Source organism: Centroberyx affinis, unplaced genomic scaffold (genome assembly GCF_046629955.1).
Source record: "Centroberyx affinis isolate AG114_WGS23_722 - 3 ecotype Tasmania unplaced genomic scaffold, CSIRO-AGI_Caff_v1 ptg003226l_1, whole genome shotgun sequence".
In the NCBI taxonomy this organism is placed as follows: Eukaryota; Metazoa; Chordata; class Actinopteri; order Beryciformes; family Berycidae; genus Centroberyx; species Centroberyx affinis.
This window is the reverse complement of record NW_027281261.1, coordinates 29,509-51,408: the sequence shown is the minus strand read 5'-3', so window position 1 is coordinate 51,408 and position 21,900 is coordinate 29,509. Positions and strand designations below refer to the sequence as shown.

The following is a 21,900-nucleotide window of genomic DNA, read 5'->3' as shown; positions in this document are numbered from 1 at the left end:
TTGGCTCATGTACAAGGATTATATTGTCTTAAAATTATGATAATTAATAGTTTTGTAATGCTAAAAGGTATAAAAACAGACTAGTAGCCACATTATCCACTTCATTAACCCCACAAGTATATAATATTTGCAAGGCAGTAAGCTTGCAGACAGTGTGTGGGAACATTTTCACTCATTTGGTCTGACCGTTTGGAGTTTTAGAAGTTTAGAGCATTTAAGTGCCACATTACACACTGTGTGAATAGGAATTATTTTCTTTGTATTTCCCTTTGAGACAGTCTGGCGCCTTCTGGAGGAATAAGGGGTTCAGTTGTTTTGCTCAAGGACACACCGGCCGTTACGGGGATCAAACCTGCCACCTCTGGATGTTTGGGACGGTCTCTCTAACCTATAGGCCAGCATGCTGCCCTGTATCTGTCTCCAAGACTTTATTACCAGATGTGACAAATTCAATTCTTTTCACTGGGTAAAAGAGCAATAAGTGCTTTTGTCTCTACCAGTAAAGATAAGATGAACTTTATTGATCGCCAAGGGGAAATTGGGTAGATGGGGGGTTCAGTGTGTTGATAAAGGACACTTCAACAGGATATTGGCTCTCGTGGGTATCCAGCTTGTGACCTTTCAGTTATGGGACTGTCTCTCTGACCATCGGGCCTCTGTACCACCCTCGCCACTGATCTTTCATCATCTATTTCCATACTCGTCCCTCACAATACAAACCAGAAACACAAAGCCTCCCTGGTAGAAAAGTGTCTTAAAACAGGCCGCTTTAAATCAGCAGTGATTATATGTAATCATGCACCGGGAGCGCAGTCACGGCTATATTTATACACAGCGGGGCCAACTGCCTCGCTGCTTCATGTGCTGTGACTTCTCCAGGATGATAATAATGACCGCAGGATGGTTGTATGTCTTTGCATTATGGAGCAGAGGCAGGCTAAAGGCCACACGGCAAAAAACGTCCATCTTAACAAATCATTTTCTCTCATATTCAGCCTTCAAATCTTATTTTTCTTAAACCAAGACAAAAATCCTGCCAGTGAGGTGAGATAACTCCACTTGATTCTGTGTTTCCTTTAGGGGAGTAAAAATATCTTTCTATTTTACTTGATTTGATTCTTTTAATGCAATGCATTTTGCTTGTTCTTTTATATGAATTTTATCTTATTCACTTTGTCTCGATGCTTTTAATGTTTTATGTAAAGCACTTTGAATTGTCTTGGTGCTGAAATGTGCTATATAAATAAACTTGCCTTGCCTTGTTTCCAATGCAGCTTCACTTACTTTATGAATTTTCTAGAAATGAGTGTCAGTGTGTTGAAACAAGTCAGAATAAGGCAGATCACTGCACCGCTATCAAGAAAATGACACTTGATTCTACACAATTCTTGAAACAAATTAATTTGCATTGGAAACAAGTAAAATTATCTAACCACACTGGCAGATTTTTTACGAAAATTACGATTTTAGGACTGAATAATAGACTAAATGACTAAATGAGAATGATCTGCTGAATCAGAGAAAAGGTAGTGGGAAACTTTTTGGACAAGTCTGATGGGCAGCAGCGCCTGACAAGTTTAAATTTTACATTTCCAGGTGTGTAGCTGAGCTGCAGCTGCCTCAGTACCGCTGCTTTAATCCCACAGGAACATCTTGTCAGGGAACATTTGAATACATTTTTGTCTCACTCGCTATCCCGGCGTTGCAGGGGCTGCTGTCCATCTACACCGCCTGGAAACTGCCAGTACCTCACCACCCTAAGACATGCATACTGGCACTAATGTTGAGCCCCCGCGGCATTTTTCAGACCCCCGGCTGGTTCACAGAGTCACACTCTCTGCTCTGAAAGCCAGAACTCTGGCAAAACAAATTCTGGAGGCTTCCTCGTTACTATTTATGGTGTCGCACTGTATGAAATGTGAGTCAGACTGAATTTGATGGGTTTTTAAGTACATCTTTCCCAGGGTGGAAGTGTTTTAGAGTAAGCGGAAAGGCTGCAAGTGTGACAGCTGGGGTGTCAAGTTGACATGCCTGAAAATGTCATATTGTCTTTAGGAAACTTTCAGCTGGCAGAGCTTCTCGTTATATTGAAAGTTTAGACTATAAGCCCAGAGCGACATTTCATAGCTGTTGAACAAGCCTTGCATGTGAATAAGCGTCTTTACTAAGGACTTTATTTATTCTGGGAAAGTTTGCTGAGCACCATGCTCAATGTCAGCAATGCCTTGCTTCACATTCACAAACCTCCAAACATTCACACCTGGGAGCCTCTCAGTACAGCCACAGTCTCCTACTGCTGGTCACCAGGCAGCTGCACTGGAGCAGTTACAGCAGGGGTTTAAAGGATAAGTTCTGTGATTTTGGACCTATGTTGTCCCTGCAGTACTTGGACCTGCAGCGAGTATTGGCTCCAGAGTCAGCTGTCGGTTGAAACAACGAGCTCCAAACTGTTGGTCAAAATATCTCCAAAAGCCAGTCTGTGAAAACCACATGGTGACCAACCAACGTATTCCTATCCACCGCCCAGAAAGCAGCAGCAGCCTTCTACCAAACTCTACTGTTTACAATCTGACCTGACTATCCAAAACTAGATCACTCCGCCAAGAACCACCTTTCACCCCACAGTGGTCTGTGCTGCGGCTGAGAAAAATAGTTCTGTGATTTCCTGATTATTGAAGGTATGGCGGAACTATGTCATGAAATCAGAGCTAATTTTAATAGATGTACTTTGCTTTTCCGTTTACTCTCAACTCCGCTGTGGAGCCTACAAATATTTTGACAAACTTGGACTCATTGTTAGCAGCAAGAGGCAACGAGGCAGCTGACTCTGGAGTCAGTGTTCTCTGTGGGTCCGTGGGCATGTAAGAGCCAAATTATATACAGGTCTAAAATCGCCAGACTTATCCTTTAAGTGCCTTGCTAACGGGCACTGCAGGCAGCCTGTATCAATAAGACCCAAGGTTCTCATCATGATCAGGAAGTGTTTTTCCCCATTGAAATGCCTGTGAGCAGAGATACTGAAACCCAAATTCCATCCGAAAGGATGAATTTCACCTCACAGATCAAGAATCAAAAGAAGAAACTGCTGTTCTTCCTTTGTTTTGGCATATAGGCTCTCTCTGTCTGGAAAATTATCTAGTGGGATAGATTTGGTATACACTCCTTAGTGAAGAAACATTGAAGGGTCTGTGTATAACACCACTTGGGCCGATCTGTTCAAATTCAAGCTGTTTGGAGGATTATAAACATGCCGAATTTACCAGAACACCCTACTGATTAGTAATAAAGTCTCAAATAATATTTTAAGATGTGTGTTTTTTGCTGATAATTAAGGCAAAAACAAATTGCCATATTTTTGAATGGACCTTGGTGTGGCAGGAGGGCCTTCAGCCTCGGCCCGCTCCTGTGTTTCTGAATGCAGAAATCTCTGCCGACTGTTTCACTTTGTTTCATTCGCTGCTATTCAGGAACCTGCTGCTGATATTTACTAGTCATATTATGCTTCAGTAAAGCAGAAATATTACGCATCTAACCTTTAACAAATCAATCAAAGACTTCTGGAGTCTGAGGTGTGTTGTGTTAAACTTACCTGTCGTGCCGTAGCGCTCTCATGTCAACAAACACCGTCGTGGGGTCCGGTCCTGAGGTTCCCTGAGGAACACCACCAACAACAAAGAGTTAACACGATGTCCCATGACAACCACTGCTGTATTACAACTGTACTACAACAACTACTTCTACTACTACAGCTGCTACTACTACTATTACTACTGCGCTGTGGATGCTGCTGCTCGTGCATTAGTGCTCACAGAGACAAGCTTTCCCTTCACAGCAGAAAGGAAGCTTTTGGGTTTGAGACAGAGACCAAAAAAACCAAACCCACGACTCCTCTACGACATTCAGAAAGTGGTGGAGAGAACAATGTGGGAGCGACAGCAGTGGGACATTTTTGGAGGGGAAAAACCAAAAAAAACACTGATTAAAAACCAAGAACCAAAAACAATAAAAAAAAAAAAAAAAGTGAACCACCAAACTTTCTGAGATCGGATTCCACCTGATCCACATGCAACCAGAAAGCCACGACAAAACTTTAATTATCTTTTAGAGGAAAGAAAGGAAAGGAAAGTGAAAGTGAGCGCGGGTGAAAGAAAGATGGGAGAAAGGGGTGATGATGAGGAGGATGAGGAAACAAAAACACCTTAAATATATCAGCACTGCTTTATTTCTTTGTTTTCAACCCTACCGATAACAGTGTGATATGAAGACTTGCTCAAAGAAAGCTCATTCACGTTCTCAGTCTATATCAGCCCTAGGTCAAATAATATTTGCAAATACTTCTTAGCGTTTGTTTTAACCCACTTGGAGGACCAGATGGGTGGGGCTTACCACTTGAAGACAGTTCAGACAGTGTCAGGGAGGCTGTCAATCAAAGAAAATGACACTAAATTGCCTTAAAATACTTTCTTGTGATTGTAAAATTTAGATAAGGAGGATAAAATAATCTATGAAAAATATTTGCAAACATTATTTGACCCAGGTCTGGTCTACATATCCTATAATGTGACCTTTTTGTCTTGTAGATATCAACTAAATTAGTTAATTCTGTGTTGAGCATCGTACTCCTGATTGTGGGTAAGAGTGAAAATTTAGAAGAAAAGCGAGATAGAGGAAAAAGAAAGAGAGAAAGACCCCCGTTCCAACCTCTCTCTTCCTCCACCATCCCTCCATCCTCTCCCTCTCTCTCTCTCTCTCTCTGTAGACAGACTGTAGTTCAGTGGTGAAACTGTACGCAGAGCCCACCACCGCACACAGACAGAACGGCATGCTGGGAAGGCTGAGTCAGAAAGGCCACAACCCAGAGCACAAGATGGCAGGTAGCATCACACACACACACACTCCAGCACACCTGGGATCAGGAACTGTTTTAAAATGGTTTCAATGAGCACGTTTACATGGACTGCAATATTCCGATATTAACCCGATTAAGACAATACTCTGAATAAGACACTGCCATGTAAACAGCATTTTCTGATCACCTTAACCCGAATAAGGTCATAGTCGGAGTAAGCAACAGTCGAATTAAGACATGTGGAGTATTCTGATCTTAGTCGCATTATTGAAGTGCATTGACATGTAAACACCTTAATTGCATTGTGACGTCCTATCTGAGTTTTCACAGCATTTGTTTTCATAAGAAAAGACGACGGCCACCGGTAAAAAGAAGTCCCAACATTTTGTCCCGACCACGGCAGCAACATGACAGAAAACAACATGACAGAAAGGGTTTCAGGTTAAATTCCAGAAGGAAACTCGGACGCAGGACGTAATGTTGGCGTGTCTTCAGTCATTAATCGGACTCTGCTCTGTAGCATGTAAACGGGAATATGGATGGAATATTCTTTAAGCAACTCATGTATACAGATTAATCAAAATATAAGGTCAATAGTCTGATTATTGCAGTCCATGTAAACGTAGTCAATGACTTTTCTGGGATCGATTGCTCTTGCCTGACAAGATGGAACCGAGGGACAAAATGCATAAAGATGGCGGCTTCCAGGAAAGCACCGTCTTTTAGCGCCCGGTCCATCGGTTTAGTTACTGAGAGCCCAGATGTGCACCGCAGTGCTTGGTGCTCATTACTAGCGATGTGCAGCCACACCATCACACACTAACGCTCCCACCTACACTCCTCGCATGCTAGCTGATAGAGGTTTGATTGCTTTTGTACAACACGAGCGCTACAAACCTCCTCTGTACTGCTTCATTTTTTTAATAGGAAACTCTTTACACTGTGCTTTGACATGGAAGACTAACGCTGGGATCACACTGAACGCGTGGAAGTTAATTTCCAATGAGAGCATCAGTTACTGCTACATCATTCCGCTGATTGCGTTGTAATGAAGGTGTTGCATGCATTTGGGCTTTTTCTACTTTTGTGCTGATGATGCATGTGTCCAATAAAACCGCTGTTGTTTTCACCCGATGTTTGCTACACCTCTCTAGGGAGTTTCTGTAATGAAAACATTTCGTCACTGAATCAGACTTGCAACGAAAGTTTTGTGTTGTAATTCTACAACCGACAGCCACGTCTAGTCAGTCTCATCTCAATAAGTCTGAACACAAATGCATTACAGATTGTGTGTGATCCAGGTGTAAAACGTGCACACTGCAACTCGATATAGTCTAAAATCAATTAACTGTCTACAAATTTGCTGTCTGTCCATCTACACTCAAGGTACAAAACTGGTATTTCTAATGGACACTCTTTTTTGTGATCCTGATATTTTCTACCTAATGTATTTCCCACCATATCTCTCCCTATCTGTCCACTATATACACTCTCCCCTCTAGCCCTACACCCATAGATCCTGTACAGTCCTATACAATGCAGCAGTGGTCTTCGATCATGTGCCATCAGGACCCCAGAGTCTGTTTTTCAGCTTTTCATTCCAGCCAAACACTACAGCAGCTGATTTCAGGAGGGAGGAACTGATCAGTGAAATGATTTGCTGTAGTGTTTGGCTGGAATGAAAACCTAAGGTGATTATCAAATCCCAAGAATGCCAAGTCGATATACAGGAGATCAGGCAAGCCACATCTTTGTCCTCTTTTAAATCTCTTTTAAAGACACACTTTCAATTCTACTGTTTTACTATTTTAACATCTTATCGTATACTTTATTTTAGTTTATTCTAACTTTTATGTTCTTTTTATAATGCTTTTATTTTATTGTCATTTTGTTGATTTCTGTTTTTATTTTTGCTGTTGTGAAGCACTTTGTAATTATGTTTTGAAAGGTGCTATACAAATAAAATGTATCATTATTATTATTATTATTATTATTATTATTTGTGTCCATGTGGAGAACGCTCTAACCAAGTTGCCGAATGAACTTCTTAAGAATGTGAGAGTGGGATTTTTTTTCCGTCATCTGTTGCCATTTTGTTTTTGTTTTGTTGTGTTTAATCATAATTTGCCTGTTAGATATTACATCGAACACACACACACAAGATCGCACAGGAATGCAAACTGATAAAGACCTCGAGAGTCTTTGGATCTTGATGGCACACTGAACACCCCTGCTCATACAGTACTGAAACCTCCTACCGCTCTCCTGCCCCTCAACCGTTATAGTCTAAACCCTGTGGAGGCCAGCTGATGAGCGATGTGCTGAGAGGAGGTGGGGGTGGGGGTGGGGGTGGGGCGGGGGGGGGGGGGGTAGATGGTGGTTCCCTACCTGGTCGGCAAGCTTCCCCAGCCTGTGAGGCTACAGCAGCAGAGAGGGGTGGAGGAGGAAGAGGAGGAGGAGGAGGAGGAGGAGCAAGAAATCAAGGTGGGAGAGGAAGGAAGGAAGGAAGGAAGGGAGGAAGGAGGGCGGAGACAAAACCAAGTATGAGATATGTGGGCGGGGTTATGCAAAACACAAGGAAGAAAAGGAGGGAAGAAAATGTCAAAATGGAAAACTGAAAGAAATAAAACAAGCAGTCAGAACTGAAAGGATTGTCAAGTCAAATATTAGTCTTGTCAATTTCAGCCACAAGAAAGCGATTGGTTAATTTAAGGTTACGGTGTAGTTCAACATAGAATATTAGTCATTTTACATTCATCACAATTGGCTCTTTTGGCTCAGCGTTTGAGACATGCAGTTAGAAATAATCTACTGTGCAACAACAACAGGCTCACAAATGATTCGACTATGTTGAATATAGCAAGAATATTTAGCAAATCTCTTCATTCAGGTTGAAGATACATCTTATATACTGTATATCTTATCAAATATCAATAAAATGATTCATACATTGACATTTGATAGAAAATTGGATAGTAACTTAACTTGGATCTTAATTATCCAGCAGATATCTTTACTGAACTTCCAGGTAAATAAGCTAAAAAATTTGAATTGGTACATTCAATGACAGGGTTTAAAGAATACCAAAAGGACAAACTTCAATGACATTTTGATATGAACTTGGGGAATAACTTGATTTGATCCACTGAAGGTTGCAAATCATAGCTGGAATGTGAGAGCAATGATCAGCCTGAAATGGACGGATGACGCTGCGTGTTGCAATGACAAGCTGCTGAACCCCAGAGACACACAGAGAGAGAGAGAGAGAGAGAGAGAGAGAGAGAGAGAGAGAGAGAGAGAGAGAGAGCTCCGCGTCTCCAGAGCCGGTTGTTTGGATGAGAGGCAGCAGGCGGAGAGAATGATTATGTAGAGAGAAAGATCTGCGGTTTAGTTTGTTGTGCTGTCTGGCAACTAAGGGACTTTTCTCTCTGGAGCCTGTCATCTAGTCCCCCAAAAACATATCGCTGCTGCCTCACCAAAACCACACATCTGCAAGAAAGTGTATTTTTAAAGAAGGAAGAAAAGAATGGTTATGTTTTCACTGACGCCCATGTATTTTTGACATTGTACAATGGGGCTTTAACAGGTTTTAAAGCGCCCAGGGGTCACAAAAGTCATTCAACACATACACAACCTTGTAAACTTCCAATGCAACGTAACCAAAATTGCAGCTGGGTGGTTTTTTCCGCTCCAGCAGTGATAGACTAGCTGGAAAACTCCAAACTGCAGAGGATAAGCACCAGATTCAAGTCTGAACCACAACCACTGAGGCCACAGACAGGCCGGGGTGAGTCCACTGCCCCTCCAAACCACCAATTTATCGCCAAAGACTTTCCCTCTCTTGGAAAGCATATTCTATTACAGTGTTTACCTGCCTGACCTCAATGAAAATTTTGTGCTTATCCGTTTCCCTCAGATAAATAAAACAAACGCACCCCCCTGGATCAAGCAGACGCTCTGGTAAAACATAAGAAATAAACATCTTTACCTAATTTTCCAGCCAACTGCAAACAAACAGCACAGTTCACTGAAATCTAGTTTAACCAAGACTACTCGAGCACATTTTCCAAAGAGCATCTTCAATTTTGCAAGCTACACAGGGTATAATACACAATTCATGGGAGAGTGCAAACAAAAACGGTTCCACAAGAGCGAGCTATTTAATTCCATGTAACGCACTGAAGGGGAAAACACGACTACTGGAAGTGGATGCATGAGTAAGCGTGCGATCACACCTACGGTTTGTTTTCTCTGACAAACAAACAAACATCGGATTCCAGTCCCTGTAACTTGAGCTAAACTTGATGGACTTGTCTGCACTCTTTTACCGTGATTTACCTTCTCTGGTGTTCGTATCAGTTAAGAAAGAACACATGAAGAAATAGCTGAATATGAGCAACTGCTGGATGTCAAAACCCATCTCCTTATACTCATAAAACCTTGGGTCTTGGTCTTGGTGTGGTTTCCTGTAGTTGGTTCGGATTACATTCTCACTCCTAATGAACTGCACCAGAGTTCGCTTGGAAGAGGACCCAGACTTGTATTTTCAGGCGTCTCGGTGCCAAATTGCTCTCAACCGCCCCAAACGAACCGAACTAAAGTAGTAAACGCTCCAGAGTTCATATATGCGGTATATACCAAGGTTATCATCGTTAACGAAAACTAACGAAATAACGAAAACTAGGTGTGAAAAAACATTTTCGTTAACTGAAATAAAAATAAAAACGAGGCTTTACAAAAAAACGATAACTAACAAACTGTATTGTGTGTTTACAAAACTAATTAAAATAAACTAAAATTATAGAGAAAATGTTGTTAGTTTTCGTCTTTGTCAATTTATTTCATACATAAGCCTAGAATTTTGAATTTTTGAATCTCGCTCCTGACAAATACCCCATATTACAAAAAAAGACTAAAACTAACACTGAAACTAATAAAAACTAAACTAAAACTAAGCATTTTCAAAAAATAAAATCTAAACTAAACTAGCAAACCTGCTTTAAAAACGAATTAAAACTAAACTGAAATTGAAAACAAAAAGTCAAAACGAAATCAAAATAAAAACTAATGAAAAATGCAAAACTATAATAACCTTGGTATATACAAACTCTGGAGCGTTTACTACTTTAGTTTTAGTCCATGCTTGGCGTGAACCACACACCCCCAAGTCTACCTCAGACCTTGAGATCAAGACCTGTGTTGTGTTGTGATGTCACAGCAGCTCCAAGACAAATCTGTTCAAACCTTAAACAACGCCCTGCTAGTTTTCTGTGGTCGACTCCAGCCAGATTTCTAGCTGTAGCGCCAGTTGGACCTGCGTACAGATCAGTACGTCATTGACCAAAAGTTGCAGCTGCAGCCAAGTTCTCCACCAAATGAGAAAAACGAGGCGACTGCGGTCAACATCGGCCAACGTTTCCCTGGTCGTAGGACTTTCAGCAAGTGGTTTTTCGAAAGTTTCTGAAAACTTCTACAGCACTTCTGGCCAAAACGTCAAACCAAGAAACGTCCCTCAGTCCCGGTGGCAGAGAAAACTAGAAAAAATAAAAGGTAAGAAGGTATAGGAAGTGTGACTGACCTGCAGGCAGATCGCCAGGTTGACCCTGCAGCCGAAGGACGTGCTGACGGCGCGCGGGTGCAGGCCCAGGTCTTTGAAGAGTTTGGAGAAGGACTGGGTCAGGGCGATCCTGGGACGCTCCTCCGCCACGACCACGCAAGTCCTCACCCGAGACAAGTCCAGACCTCGAGACTGAAGGGGGGGTGGGGGGGTGGGCGAGGAGGAGGGAGAGTGAGAGGGGAGGAGAGCGGGGCAGGAGAGACATTTGGTTAACACCGTATTGTTTATGTGTTTTGTTGTTGTTGTACTGTGTTGTACCGTGGTGAGCTTTGGTGACATTTAGTTTAGGGCTGAACAATTAATCGAAATTTTATCGAAATCGCAATATGGCCTACTGCAATTTTCAAATCGCAGGAGGCGCAATATTTGTTAAAGGTGAAATGTGTCAAAATACCATTTTAAATTAAATATTGTGGTGCTACAGAGATGTCCTGGCCTACACATCATATTCTACAGACTTTAAGAAAACATCTTTGTTTGGTACAGATCCCCGCAAAAATCACACCATAATCATTTTAATACGTTTTTCAGTGAAAATGAGAATAATGATGTAAAAATGATCATTCCCTCTAATATCGCAAATCATATCGCAATTGCAATATCAGTCAAAATAATCGCAATTCGATATTTTTTCAAAATCGTTCAGCCCTAATTTAGTTTCTGTTATGCAATTCACTTTTTTACTTGTTTACTTGTTTTTTTTGGTGTAAGGTGAGATGTTTTCATAAGTCCCATCTGTATTCATTTTTCTTCTCTCTACTCTCTGTGTGTTGCCATTTACATGTGCAAATAAACTTAACTGCTGATTAATTGCTGTGAGAACCTTGTCAAAAAGTCACATTTCTCAGGCATTAAGAAAAACAGCTTTATTTTCTGCTTTCTCAACATGCGCTCTAGAAATGAGACAATGTGTTTTGAAAGGCTTTCTGGAGTCCTGTGGTCACGAAGCTTACTCAAACACATAATTTGTGATAAACTGCGACCAGCTTGCCGCTAAATTGACTCACTCAAGATTAGAATTAGAGGATCTCTGGTGTAGCAAACCTCTGCTTTACCAACCGAAACCAAACCAAATCTCAAAATTCATGCAGCAGTCAGGCTTATAGAGTCTTTATAGCTGCGTCCCGCCGTGGCACATGTGCAGTAAATTATTTCAACTGTTTGGGACCGACTGAACGACAGAGTGACTTATACTAATTGCTAATTACAGGGCACTTGAAACTTTCAAACTAAGTAATATTACACACACATGCTGCAGCTCACAGGATATAAATGCCTTGCTCAAGGGCATCACAGCGATTGTGTGAAACATTATCTTATTGCAAGTCTCTCCAGACAAGAGAATCAGCTAAATTCATAAAATGTAAAGCATATAATATGCACTCACTGGCCAAAATAACTGGAACACCAGATTTCCTTAAAACATAAAAGAGCAAAACCTGCAGCCTGTTCTTAATCTGATTATCTATGATGTTTTGTGACTTTCAATTCATGTGCAGCTTTTAGATTATGGCTCATTTTTTTGATTAGCATGACAATTAATCATAAATAAAATGCCCCCTACCTTCAGCGAGTCGGTCTGCAGGCCCAGGCCTTTGGTGCAGAGCTCCATGACGCTGTAGGAGCAGAAAGTGTCGCGGACTTTGTACTGACTGACGGCCAGCAGCCAGAGAGCCGGGTTCACCTCCAGCTCAGAGGGAGGGATCAGGATGGACTGGTGACCTGAGTACACACTGCAGAGAGAGACCAGGCAGTCAGGCTCAGACTCTGATATCTGCCATGTGAAAAATGGAAGAAAATACATACTTGAACTGTGGAATAGACCTCAGCCCTCAAGCCCTGCCAGGAACCCCCATACTACAATAGCGGACACTTCTAAAGATCAATTACAAACCATTTATTTATTTATTTTTTTCATTCTTCCCTTATTATTACTTATTTATTATTCATTCTTCAATATATGTATTATTATTATTATTTATTTTTTTTCTCTTCTCTCCCATACACACACAATCATACACATAAACACGCGTTCTATAACAGATCTTCCCTAAAACACAAATTTAAATTGCAGTAACTGCATGATGTCACTATCATCATAATTATTATGACTATTTCATCCTTGTTTTTTTTGTTTTGTTTTATTTTGTTTTGTTTTGTTTTATATATGTACCATGTCAAGTGCTGTACGTCACCCTGTTTTTGTTTATTCATTGTCTGCCCTTGTGTATTTTATCCCCGTTTCAATCATTGTTGTATCTGTAAAGTCACTACTGTTTTGTTTGTGCACCAATAAGAAAAAAACCCCAAAAAAAACAAATGGCAGAAAAGTCGCCAACGTTAGCATTCAGTTGAGTTTAAAAATTAGTTTTAAAATTCCATAATCGCCATTTCATGCTGTACTAGCCAAATTACCATGGCAAACAGTGGAAGGACCGTTCTATCCATTCAAGTTCTGTGTTCACCCTATTTGCCCAGATTAAGTTCTGGTGTCTGTATGGCCACTGGTGGGAAATCCTCTCCATACAGGATGTGACGGATCAAAACTTAAGCGCAAAATACAAAAGTGTTTCCTAAACAGCAGTGAGCGAGAAAGCCAGTCGACAGTCACTAACCTCTTCACCACCTCCGCCCCACACCAGACACTAAGAAGACATTTTACTGATGTCACCATACACGATTTCTGGGTAATGAAGTCCTTCAACCTTTCAAAAATCCAAACAGTTACTTCCCACTGCCACTTGGGGCCGCCAAAGTGCAAAAAATTGGCTAGTGCAGCTTTAAAACACTTAAAAACTCACACACCAACCCACACATTTGCACGCACACCAGTAACAATAAGATAATTGAATATATCTAAATTTATAGCCAATACAATATAAGTGCACACTACCGCCTGCAGAGAAAGACCATTATTCACTGAACAGCACATGACAAGCTCTTTACACTCAAAGGCCTGCAACTCATGCTCCAACAGAGTAAATTACACTTTTCAAACTACGGAAACCCAGTGAGTACATTTGACTCACGAGAAATGGCCTTCTCCATAATACATTCACACCGTTACATATTCAGCACTTTGAACTCGAAAAATACACCCAATTTCTTCCCATTCTTCAAGGCTGAGTCGATCTCTGCAGTGAGGGAGACCAAGGCCGCCTGGCTAGCGCTCCCAATGCCACGTAATAAAAAAAAAAAATATATATATATATATATATATAGCTTTGTTGTCTCTTTTCTTTCGTCTTGGTTTTCGGACGGGAACCCACTGTGATATTTCCATAATGTCATATTATTTTCCATAATATGAAGAGTTGACATTCGAAGGATAAGCTCAGGGAGAGGAAAGCGAGGGAGGAGGGAAGAAAGGAGGGAGGAAGAAAGAAAGCAGGGAAAAAGTAAAAAGGATAAGAGACAGAGAGATAGAGAGGGGGAGAGAGGGGGAGAGAGAGAGAGACAGAGAGAGAGGGGGAGAGAGAGAGAGACAGAGAGAGAGGGGGAGAGAAAGAGAGAGGGAGGAAGGGAGAGAGACAGAGAGAGATACAGGAGAGAAGGAAAGGTAGATACTAAACCTGGAAAGAGAGAGAGAGAGAGAGAGAGAGAGAGGGAGAGAGAGTTAGATGGGGGGGGGGGGGGCAGTGGAAAAGAAAGCCAAGTTGTGCAGTTACATCATCTTCTGGGAGACGGCAGCTTTGGTAAACCAGCAGAATAAAACATGAACCCACAGCCATGCTTTGCTTCTATAAACCTCTGTCTCTCTTTTTCTCCACTCATTACACTCTTTCGCTCTCTTTCTACAATATGCATTTTCTTCCCTCTTTCTCCCTCTCTCTCACACACACACACACACTTTTTTGGATGTATGACATCAGTCTATAGGAACTGACTGATGAAGAAAGGACGATTATTAAGGCGATTATTGGAGATGTGTCACATCCTTTGTTTAGTGGATAAAAGCCACCAGCATGGCTTTGCTGAACAAAAACAGCAGCAACATTACTGAGTCCTTGAATGTGTGAATACTGTACTGTCTTGTCTACTGTGTTATGTTTACTGGGTAACACTTTACAATAAGGGTCACTAAGTTAAGGGTTAGTTAATGCTTAATAAGGGTTAGTTAATGCTTAATAAGCATTAACTAACTCTTAATTAACAGTTAACTAATGTGTTATTTACTAATGGTGTGCATGTTAACGAAGGTATTAATTTATACATTATTTAATAGTTTATAAAGATGACTATTAAATAATGTATAAATTAATACCTTAGTTAACATGAACACCATTAGTAAATGATTACCAGACACATTAGTTAACTGTTAATTAAGGGTTAGTTAATGCTTATTAAGCATTAACTAACCCTTAACTTAGTGACCCTTATTGTAAAGTGTTACCGTTTACTGTGTGGTGAATACTGAACCTGTTTACTGTGTTTTGTATATTTCGGGTTATTTCTTTTTTGGTGTCATTTATCTGACCTCTGTATGCCACAAGATTAATTTCCCAACACAACAATAAATCCATCAATCAATATCAGGAACAGCTAATTTGTAGAGGCCGGTTTAAGCTGCCAATCTTTTCGATGATAGTTCTGATGTCTCAGAATTGATATAGTAATGATTTATTGATGTTAAAATGATGCATGTAGTGTCTTTATCTTATCCTTTAACTTGTCTCCTCCCATTCATCTCCATCCACCCTTCATGGCTGGAGCGGATTTTACAGGTGAAATCAAAAAGGAGATAAAAAGGGCTTTCATCTGGATTCACCTGGTCAGTTTGTGACCAGGTGAATCCAGTGTGTGTGTGTGTGTGTGTGTGTGTGTGTGTGTGTGTGTGTGTGTGTGTGTGTGTCTGACTGACCTGCAAAGGCACCAGAGGACGAAGCCCAGGCCGCAGTACGGGTCGAGGCAGATGGCGACCTCTCTGGACGGGTAAAGCTCACACTGCAGCTTGATGGAGCGGCAGAAGGCACTGGTGGCTGTGTGAGACATCTGTCCAGGTGACAGACAGACAGGTGACACGTGAAGGTTAGACACACACTGCAAAACACTGGGAGTCCACATTAACAAGTCGTCTAGCCTTCTATTCAGTCTACTACTACTACTTTTGCCTTAAAACCAAAGATTCTGAGATAATGCTACTTGGTTCCAAAGCAGTTTCACTTTTTTTTCTAGAAATAAGTGTCAACATCTTGAAACAAGGCAGAATAAGGCAGACACTCACAGTCACAGCAAGAAACTACTTGAGTCAAGAAAATTATTGAAACAAGTTGATTTGCATTGGAAACAAGTGGAATTATCACTACATTTGCAGTTTTTTTTTTTTATTTGTTTAAAGAAAAATGTGATTTTAAGACTCAATATGAGATGAAATGGATGGGTTTTGGAGTATGAGATCAAATTACATCCATACAGACACATGGTTTGCTTTGAAATCGGGTTTTAGGAAGGACGAACAAATTAATCTACTGTTGGAGGCTGGTGAATGTCTTATAAAAAATGTCCATATAAAGGAATTATCCAACCGCACACTCTTAGACTTCGTTGTTAACATCTTTATTTTGTTAAGATTAGGCTTGAGAAGTGAACAACGCATTAAAAATGTCTTTATTGGTACAGAAACCCCAATGCATTTCAGCAGACAGTGTTCATCATTCATTAGGTTTTAGACCCAGCTTAATTTGGTACAGGTGCAGTTACATGTAGCGGTGTGTCCAAACATATTTGGAAGTGGCCCAAATGTTCTGATACTGCACCATAGCCATAGTTACAGGGCACAACCTGTCACCTAGGCAATGGACTCTGAATGAGAGGAGAGCTGGCTTGGTTTGGTCTGGTTCGGCCTGGTTCAGCCTGGTTCAGCCTGGTTCAGCCTGGTTCACCTCAGTTCAGTCCAGCTTTATCCATTCTACCTCTCTCCAGTCCACTGACACTGACTTAAAGGGCCGTTAAGTAATCTATCGGCGACCAGTACGAATCATAAATGACATAAATAACAAAGTCACATTTTCACAATAAACTAGTGTTTAGAGTAAACTAGCTCATTAGAGCAGAGATCCAACAGAAACATCTCGTTAAGAGGTAATACATCATCATGCTAAACACTGGAATAATAAAAATGCTTTGTCATTTGCTTTTTTGGCTTGAGAGCGAGGCTTTTTAATTTTCATCTTTGGGACGCTGGTCCATCCTCCATCTTTGAGCAGTTGGTGTGTGTGTGTGTGTGTGTGTGTGTGTGTGTGTGTGTGTGTGTGTGTGTGTGTGTGCGCGTGTAGGGGATTGGGACAGTCTTGATACTCCAATGAGCGGGGAGTTTCTCTTCCAAAACAGAGTATAGACCAGAAAGTGAGAAAGCCAGAAATCTCAGCAGCTGGCCAAGTAATCTTTAAGTGATTGTTATTGATCACTAACCTTATCAGCCCCCTCACAGATATATTATGGTCATTTTGTGCTGCGGCGCAGTAAAATCATTTGTTATCGCCCCTTTAAAGCAAGCTAACCTGTAATTCAGCCAATATATATATTTGTTAAGCAGACAGCGTGAAAATCAGCTGATTGATTCCCCGTTCCTGCTCATTGTCTCTCTATTTACCACAATGCATTTCTTTTGACAGCGTTCACACCATCGACTGTCAAATATCATCGCTACGTCTTCTCGAGCCTCTGCATCATAATCACAACACAAAAGACTTATTAATAAACACTTTGAGAAACACACTCTTAATTGTCTGTCTAATCAACAGCACAGGAAGTGGCGGGCAGCAGGGAAACAATGGCGGCGTGTTTTCTCATGCGCGGCTAACCAGCCCGTCCATTATGTTTAATCACCGCGCTTAATGAGGAAATCAGTCAACGCGGGGAACATTGGTGCCGAAGCACAATGAGAAAAAACAATGCGGTCAATTCATCCGGTCGCCGCTGCATCCGGAGACTCCCTGCGCCTGAGCGTTTGTTATGCTAATCGTTCTGCTGTAGAGATATTTCTAATTACTTAACGTTTATCACCTCCAGCAGGGAGCTTGTGCGTCAGTTTGTCTGTCTGTCTGTCAGCAGGATTTCTCACAAACATATGAATGGATTTCCGTGACATTTGTGGGACGGATCGGCCTCGGTACCAAGGAGCAATGGATTCGATTTTGGTGATGATCCGGATCTGGGATTTTCACCGTTAGACGATTATCATTTTTTTAGCCATAATTATGAAACTAACAGAGATAGATAGATATGTGGATAGATAAGTGGATGTTTGCAGGGTCAAGAAATCAATGTAACTTTAAATTTAAGTGATAGGAATGATTTTTTTTTTGGGGTGTGACAGAAAGTTGGACAATTGTTCAGTGTTTGCAGAGGTTTTCCTTCTACTATTTATAGTTAGGGCTGGGCGATAATTCAATATTATCGTTTATCGTCTTTCGGTGGAATCATATCGTGATGAGATGATATGATGATGATTTTAATATCGTGACACACATTTCTGCTGTCTAAATTGATGATGACAAGCAAATTTTACTTAAAAACTCATAAAATGAGGTATGGTAGGAATATTATTTGAATATTTCTGTTTTGTTTGACATTACACCTAACATTAACATTCGGTTCAATGAGATGAACATTCATTTGATTATTTAATGTGATTTTGCATACATGAACCATATCGTGATATATACTGATATCAAGAAAAATCCTTATGATTATCATGATATTGATTTCAACCATATCGCCCAGCCCTATTTATAGTACATTTACATTTTAGGCATTTAGCTGTCGCTCTTATCCAGAGTGGCTGACTGCAACAGTAGAATAAGCTTCAACTCCTAGATCAAAAACATTATGAGCAACCAATAAGGAGGCCAAGGGTGAGAGCCATAGTTTGTGAAATAAGGAAGGAAGACTTAGGCAGAAAAGACTTATATTTTGCATTTTAGCCAGATAAATATAGATATACACCTCCTCTCCAGAGGAACAGATTTCATCTACAATTATCTCCAGTCTCATCAGATACGCGCCGTAATCTCTGGTACCTGACCCCTAAAGGTGAGATTTATAGCTGAGAAAATGAAGCTCTGACCTGGAATATTAATGTGTCATGGAGGAATCTGATCTGGTTTAATCTGTTTCTGAAGAGGGTTAAAGTAATAGAAGAAACTGGGGAGTTCTATTCCAAATTGCTTTATCTCCATTTTGGGAAATATTATCATTACCTGAAGTTCATTGTTCAACACCTTTAAAATACAGTAGGTCCGGTCTGTAAGGGAGTTATCATATTCTCAACCAAGGACTTGAGTTAACAGGGATCCTTTAAAAAGCATCACAATTTGTTTTAATGTTGTGGTATCAAAATGGCAAGAGCAGATGTCACTTCAAATGGTGGATATCTCCTTTTGAAACTAAACTGTTCAATTCTATCTTTAACCAGCGATACAGAGAATAATGTCTTTTATTGATTGTGTTTCCTTTTACTGACTGGAAACAGATGAATCTTCCTCCCTTCCTCTTTCTGAGAGTCGGGAAACAAAAAGGGTTTGAACAGGGACGGATTAGAGACCAAAGAAACAAGACGAGGTGTTGTTTGATAAGAGCCGGCTTCAGTGGAATCAAGCACACAAGCACACACACACACACACACACACACACACACACACACACTTGCACATGATGACTGGTGTCAGAGAAACAACAGGAGCTGGCCTGTTGTAGAGCAGCGGGGATCAATAGCAGCTTTAATCTTTAAATGTCACCGATCGACTCGCCTCCGACACTCTCAGCTTTCACCCAACATCAGATCTTAAAACGGATACATCTGTCCTGAATGAACAAGTGAAACATGTCGTCCCACATGAATGATGCAGGCGGCCCTTTGGCCAATCAGTAACAAGATACATCATCTCTCTGAGTTTCGTCAAAATGGGACATTATGGCCTTTTAAAGTTTTACATTTTGAACTTTAAACCACCAGAACACAAAATTGGACCAGTGGGGTCTGAGGTGTCACATTTCAGTTAAAACTTTTCAACTTTAGTCATAATCACAGCGCCCCCATCAGGCCAATAAGTGGAACACAGTGCATCTTTCCAAGTTTCGTCAAAATTGGAAAGGTAGAGTAAGAGTTATGGCCTTTCAACGTTTTAAATTTTGACATTTAAGACACCAGAACACAGTGTCAAAATGCATCATCCCTCTAAGTTTCATTAAAATCTGACCAGTGGTGTCTGAGATATCACGTTTGAGTTAAAATTGTTAAACCTTTAAACACAGCGCCCCCATCAGGCCAATCAGGCTGGTGGTGTCTGAGATATCACCTGAAATATCAGGTTTGACGGACGGATGGACGAACAAACTCGATCCATAGTCCATCGTGTGTATGTGTGTGTGTGTGTGTGTGTGTGTGTGTGTGTGTACCTTGACTCCAGCGAGCATGCCAGTGGTGGAGACGCTGAAGTCCAGGTAGGCCAGGGTGTCGGGGTTGGACGGTTTATACAGCAGAGGAGGTTTCTTCTTTGGCAAATCATCTGAGGAGGAAATCAACCTCATTATGTGACGGCTGTCTCAATATACAATACCATACAACAGTGATTCTCAACCTTTTTCATATCAAGGACCACTAATTTAGTCCACATTAGGGCCATGGACCCCCATTTGATGAGATTTTGTCTCTCGGACCCAAATCTGTGAATATATTTATTTTTAGATATAATATTCTCCAGAATTCCATGACTACCTGTAGAGAGATAACAGTGAAACTATGATCAAAACAGTCATTCTTCTACGTTCTCTAATTGCATTAACTTCTTGTAAATTAAATAATGATGAAATTTAACAATTCATCAATTTGCTGGGGACCCCCTGGAACCCCCCTCAAGGATCCCTGGTGGTCCCTGGACCCCACGTTGAGAACCACTGCCATACAATTTTATAATAAAAGCCTTTTCTCTGAATTGACAAAGCAATATTTTACAGAATTTGTAGTAAAGGGGAGACAGTAGCTTGTATCTAGTATGTGTCTACCTGTATATATACTGTATATATACTGTATATAAGTGTGTGTGCATGTGTCTACATGTCTTTATGTCTTTGTTCTTTGTGTGTGTGTCTGTTCAATTCAGTTACTTTACTGACATGACATGACTGTTTTAGAACAAAGGACTCCAGCACACTGTCTACTTCACTTGCAATAAGAAAAGATTCATCAGGTAAAATAATGTTTCGGTACACAGACCTTCATCAGGTAAAATAATGTTTCGGTACACAGACCTTCATCAGGTAAAATAATGTTTCGGTACACAGACCTTCATCAGGTAAAATAACCTGATAAAGGTCTGGGTTCCGAATAAATCTTTTCTAATTGCAAGTGAAGTAGACAGTGTGCGGGAGTCCTTTGTTCTACTACAGTCGGCCCATGGTCTTCTCCTACGCACCTGTTGATCTACAGGTGTGCAAAAGTTCTGCTCCATGACATGACTGTTTAACAGAAACAATACTGCTTAAGCAGTTTACAGTATATCTGAGTGTGTGTGTGTGTGTGTGTGTGTGTGTGTGTACCTGTGTCCAGGACGGGGGGCCAGGTCCTGACGTCGACGGCGGCTGAAGCTTCCTTGGACCTCAGCAGCTTACAGATGAGCTGTGTGGTCATCACACACACCGAGCGGCTCACCTGCACCACCAGAACCAAGTAAACAACTGACAGTATATCCAACTGACAGAACTCAATACATTATAATACTACAACTGACAGCAGACAACACAACGGAAACACAGCATGAAAAAGGACTTTTACTTTGAAGTAACTGAATCACATATTCCTATTGAGTTGAATGCCAGTTGATTTCTCTCCTCCTGCTGCTCTTTCACCCCTGAAGGAGCCTGCACCTCATCCTCTGGAAGCTCGTTCCATGCTCTTACAGCACGAAGTGTGAAGAAGTTTTTTCTCTTTTCAGAGAAACACCTTAGTGGAAATAATTTTTAAAGAGTTCCCTCTTAACTCATACCTATTATTCCAAAAGTGGATGACAGGCTCGGCTGTGATATCATATATTCTGTGAACAAGCTTATTTTTATTTAACCTTTATTTAACCAGGCAGGTCAATTAAGAACAAATTCTTATTTACAGAATTTGTTCTTAATTGACCTGCCTTATAGACCTCGATCATGTCTCCTCTATGTCTCCTGTATACTAGAGTTGGTAGTTGTAATTTTGTTAACCTCTCTTCATATGACATCTATTTCAGACCTGGAATTAGTTTAGTAGCTCTTCTCTGAACCTTCTCAATTTTTTCTAGATATTTTAATTAATAAGACAGAATTTATAACACACACACTTTCTCGTCAAAGCCATCTGCGCCTCCTGTCACCCATGTATAAGTCACATTAGATCACTTTCTCCTTTTTTGTTTTAATAGATCACTGTAACATTGTTAGTGATATTGAGATAGTGAGC

The 21,900-nt window shown here is 40.8% G+C and overlaps 1 protein-coding gene across 1 annotated transcript in view; it reads right to left on the bottom strand.

Annotated features, from left to right (window-relative positions):
• The window catches only part of LOC139660151 (disco-interacting protein 2 homolog C), a gene marked incomplete at its 5' end in the record, with an annotated part of 58,502 nt that overhangs the window by 7,497 nt on the left and 29,105 nt on the right, over window positions 1–21,900 (bottom strand). Inside the window, 7 exons of the mRNA XM_071538217.1 lie at window positions 3,590–3,651; window positions 7,238–7,267; window positions 10,428–10,598; window positions 12,031–12,199; window positions 15,328–15,458; window positions 19,866–19,975; window positions 21,006–21,117. Of these exons, the coding sequence (XP_071394318.1) occupies window positions 3,590–3,651; window positions 7,238–7,267; window positions 10,428–10,598; window positions 12,031–12,199; window positions 15,328–15,458; window positions 19,866–19,975; window positions 21,006–21,117 (785 nt within the window). The remainder of the gene's footprint in view (window positions 1–3,589; window positions 3,652–7,237; window positions 7,268–10,427; window positions 10,599–12,030; window positions 12,200–15,327; window positions 15,459–19,865; window positions 19,976–21,005; window positions 21,118–21,900) is intronic.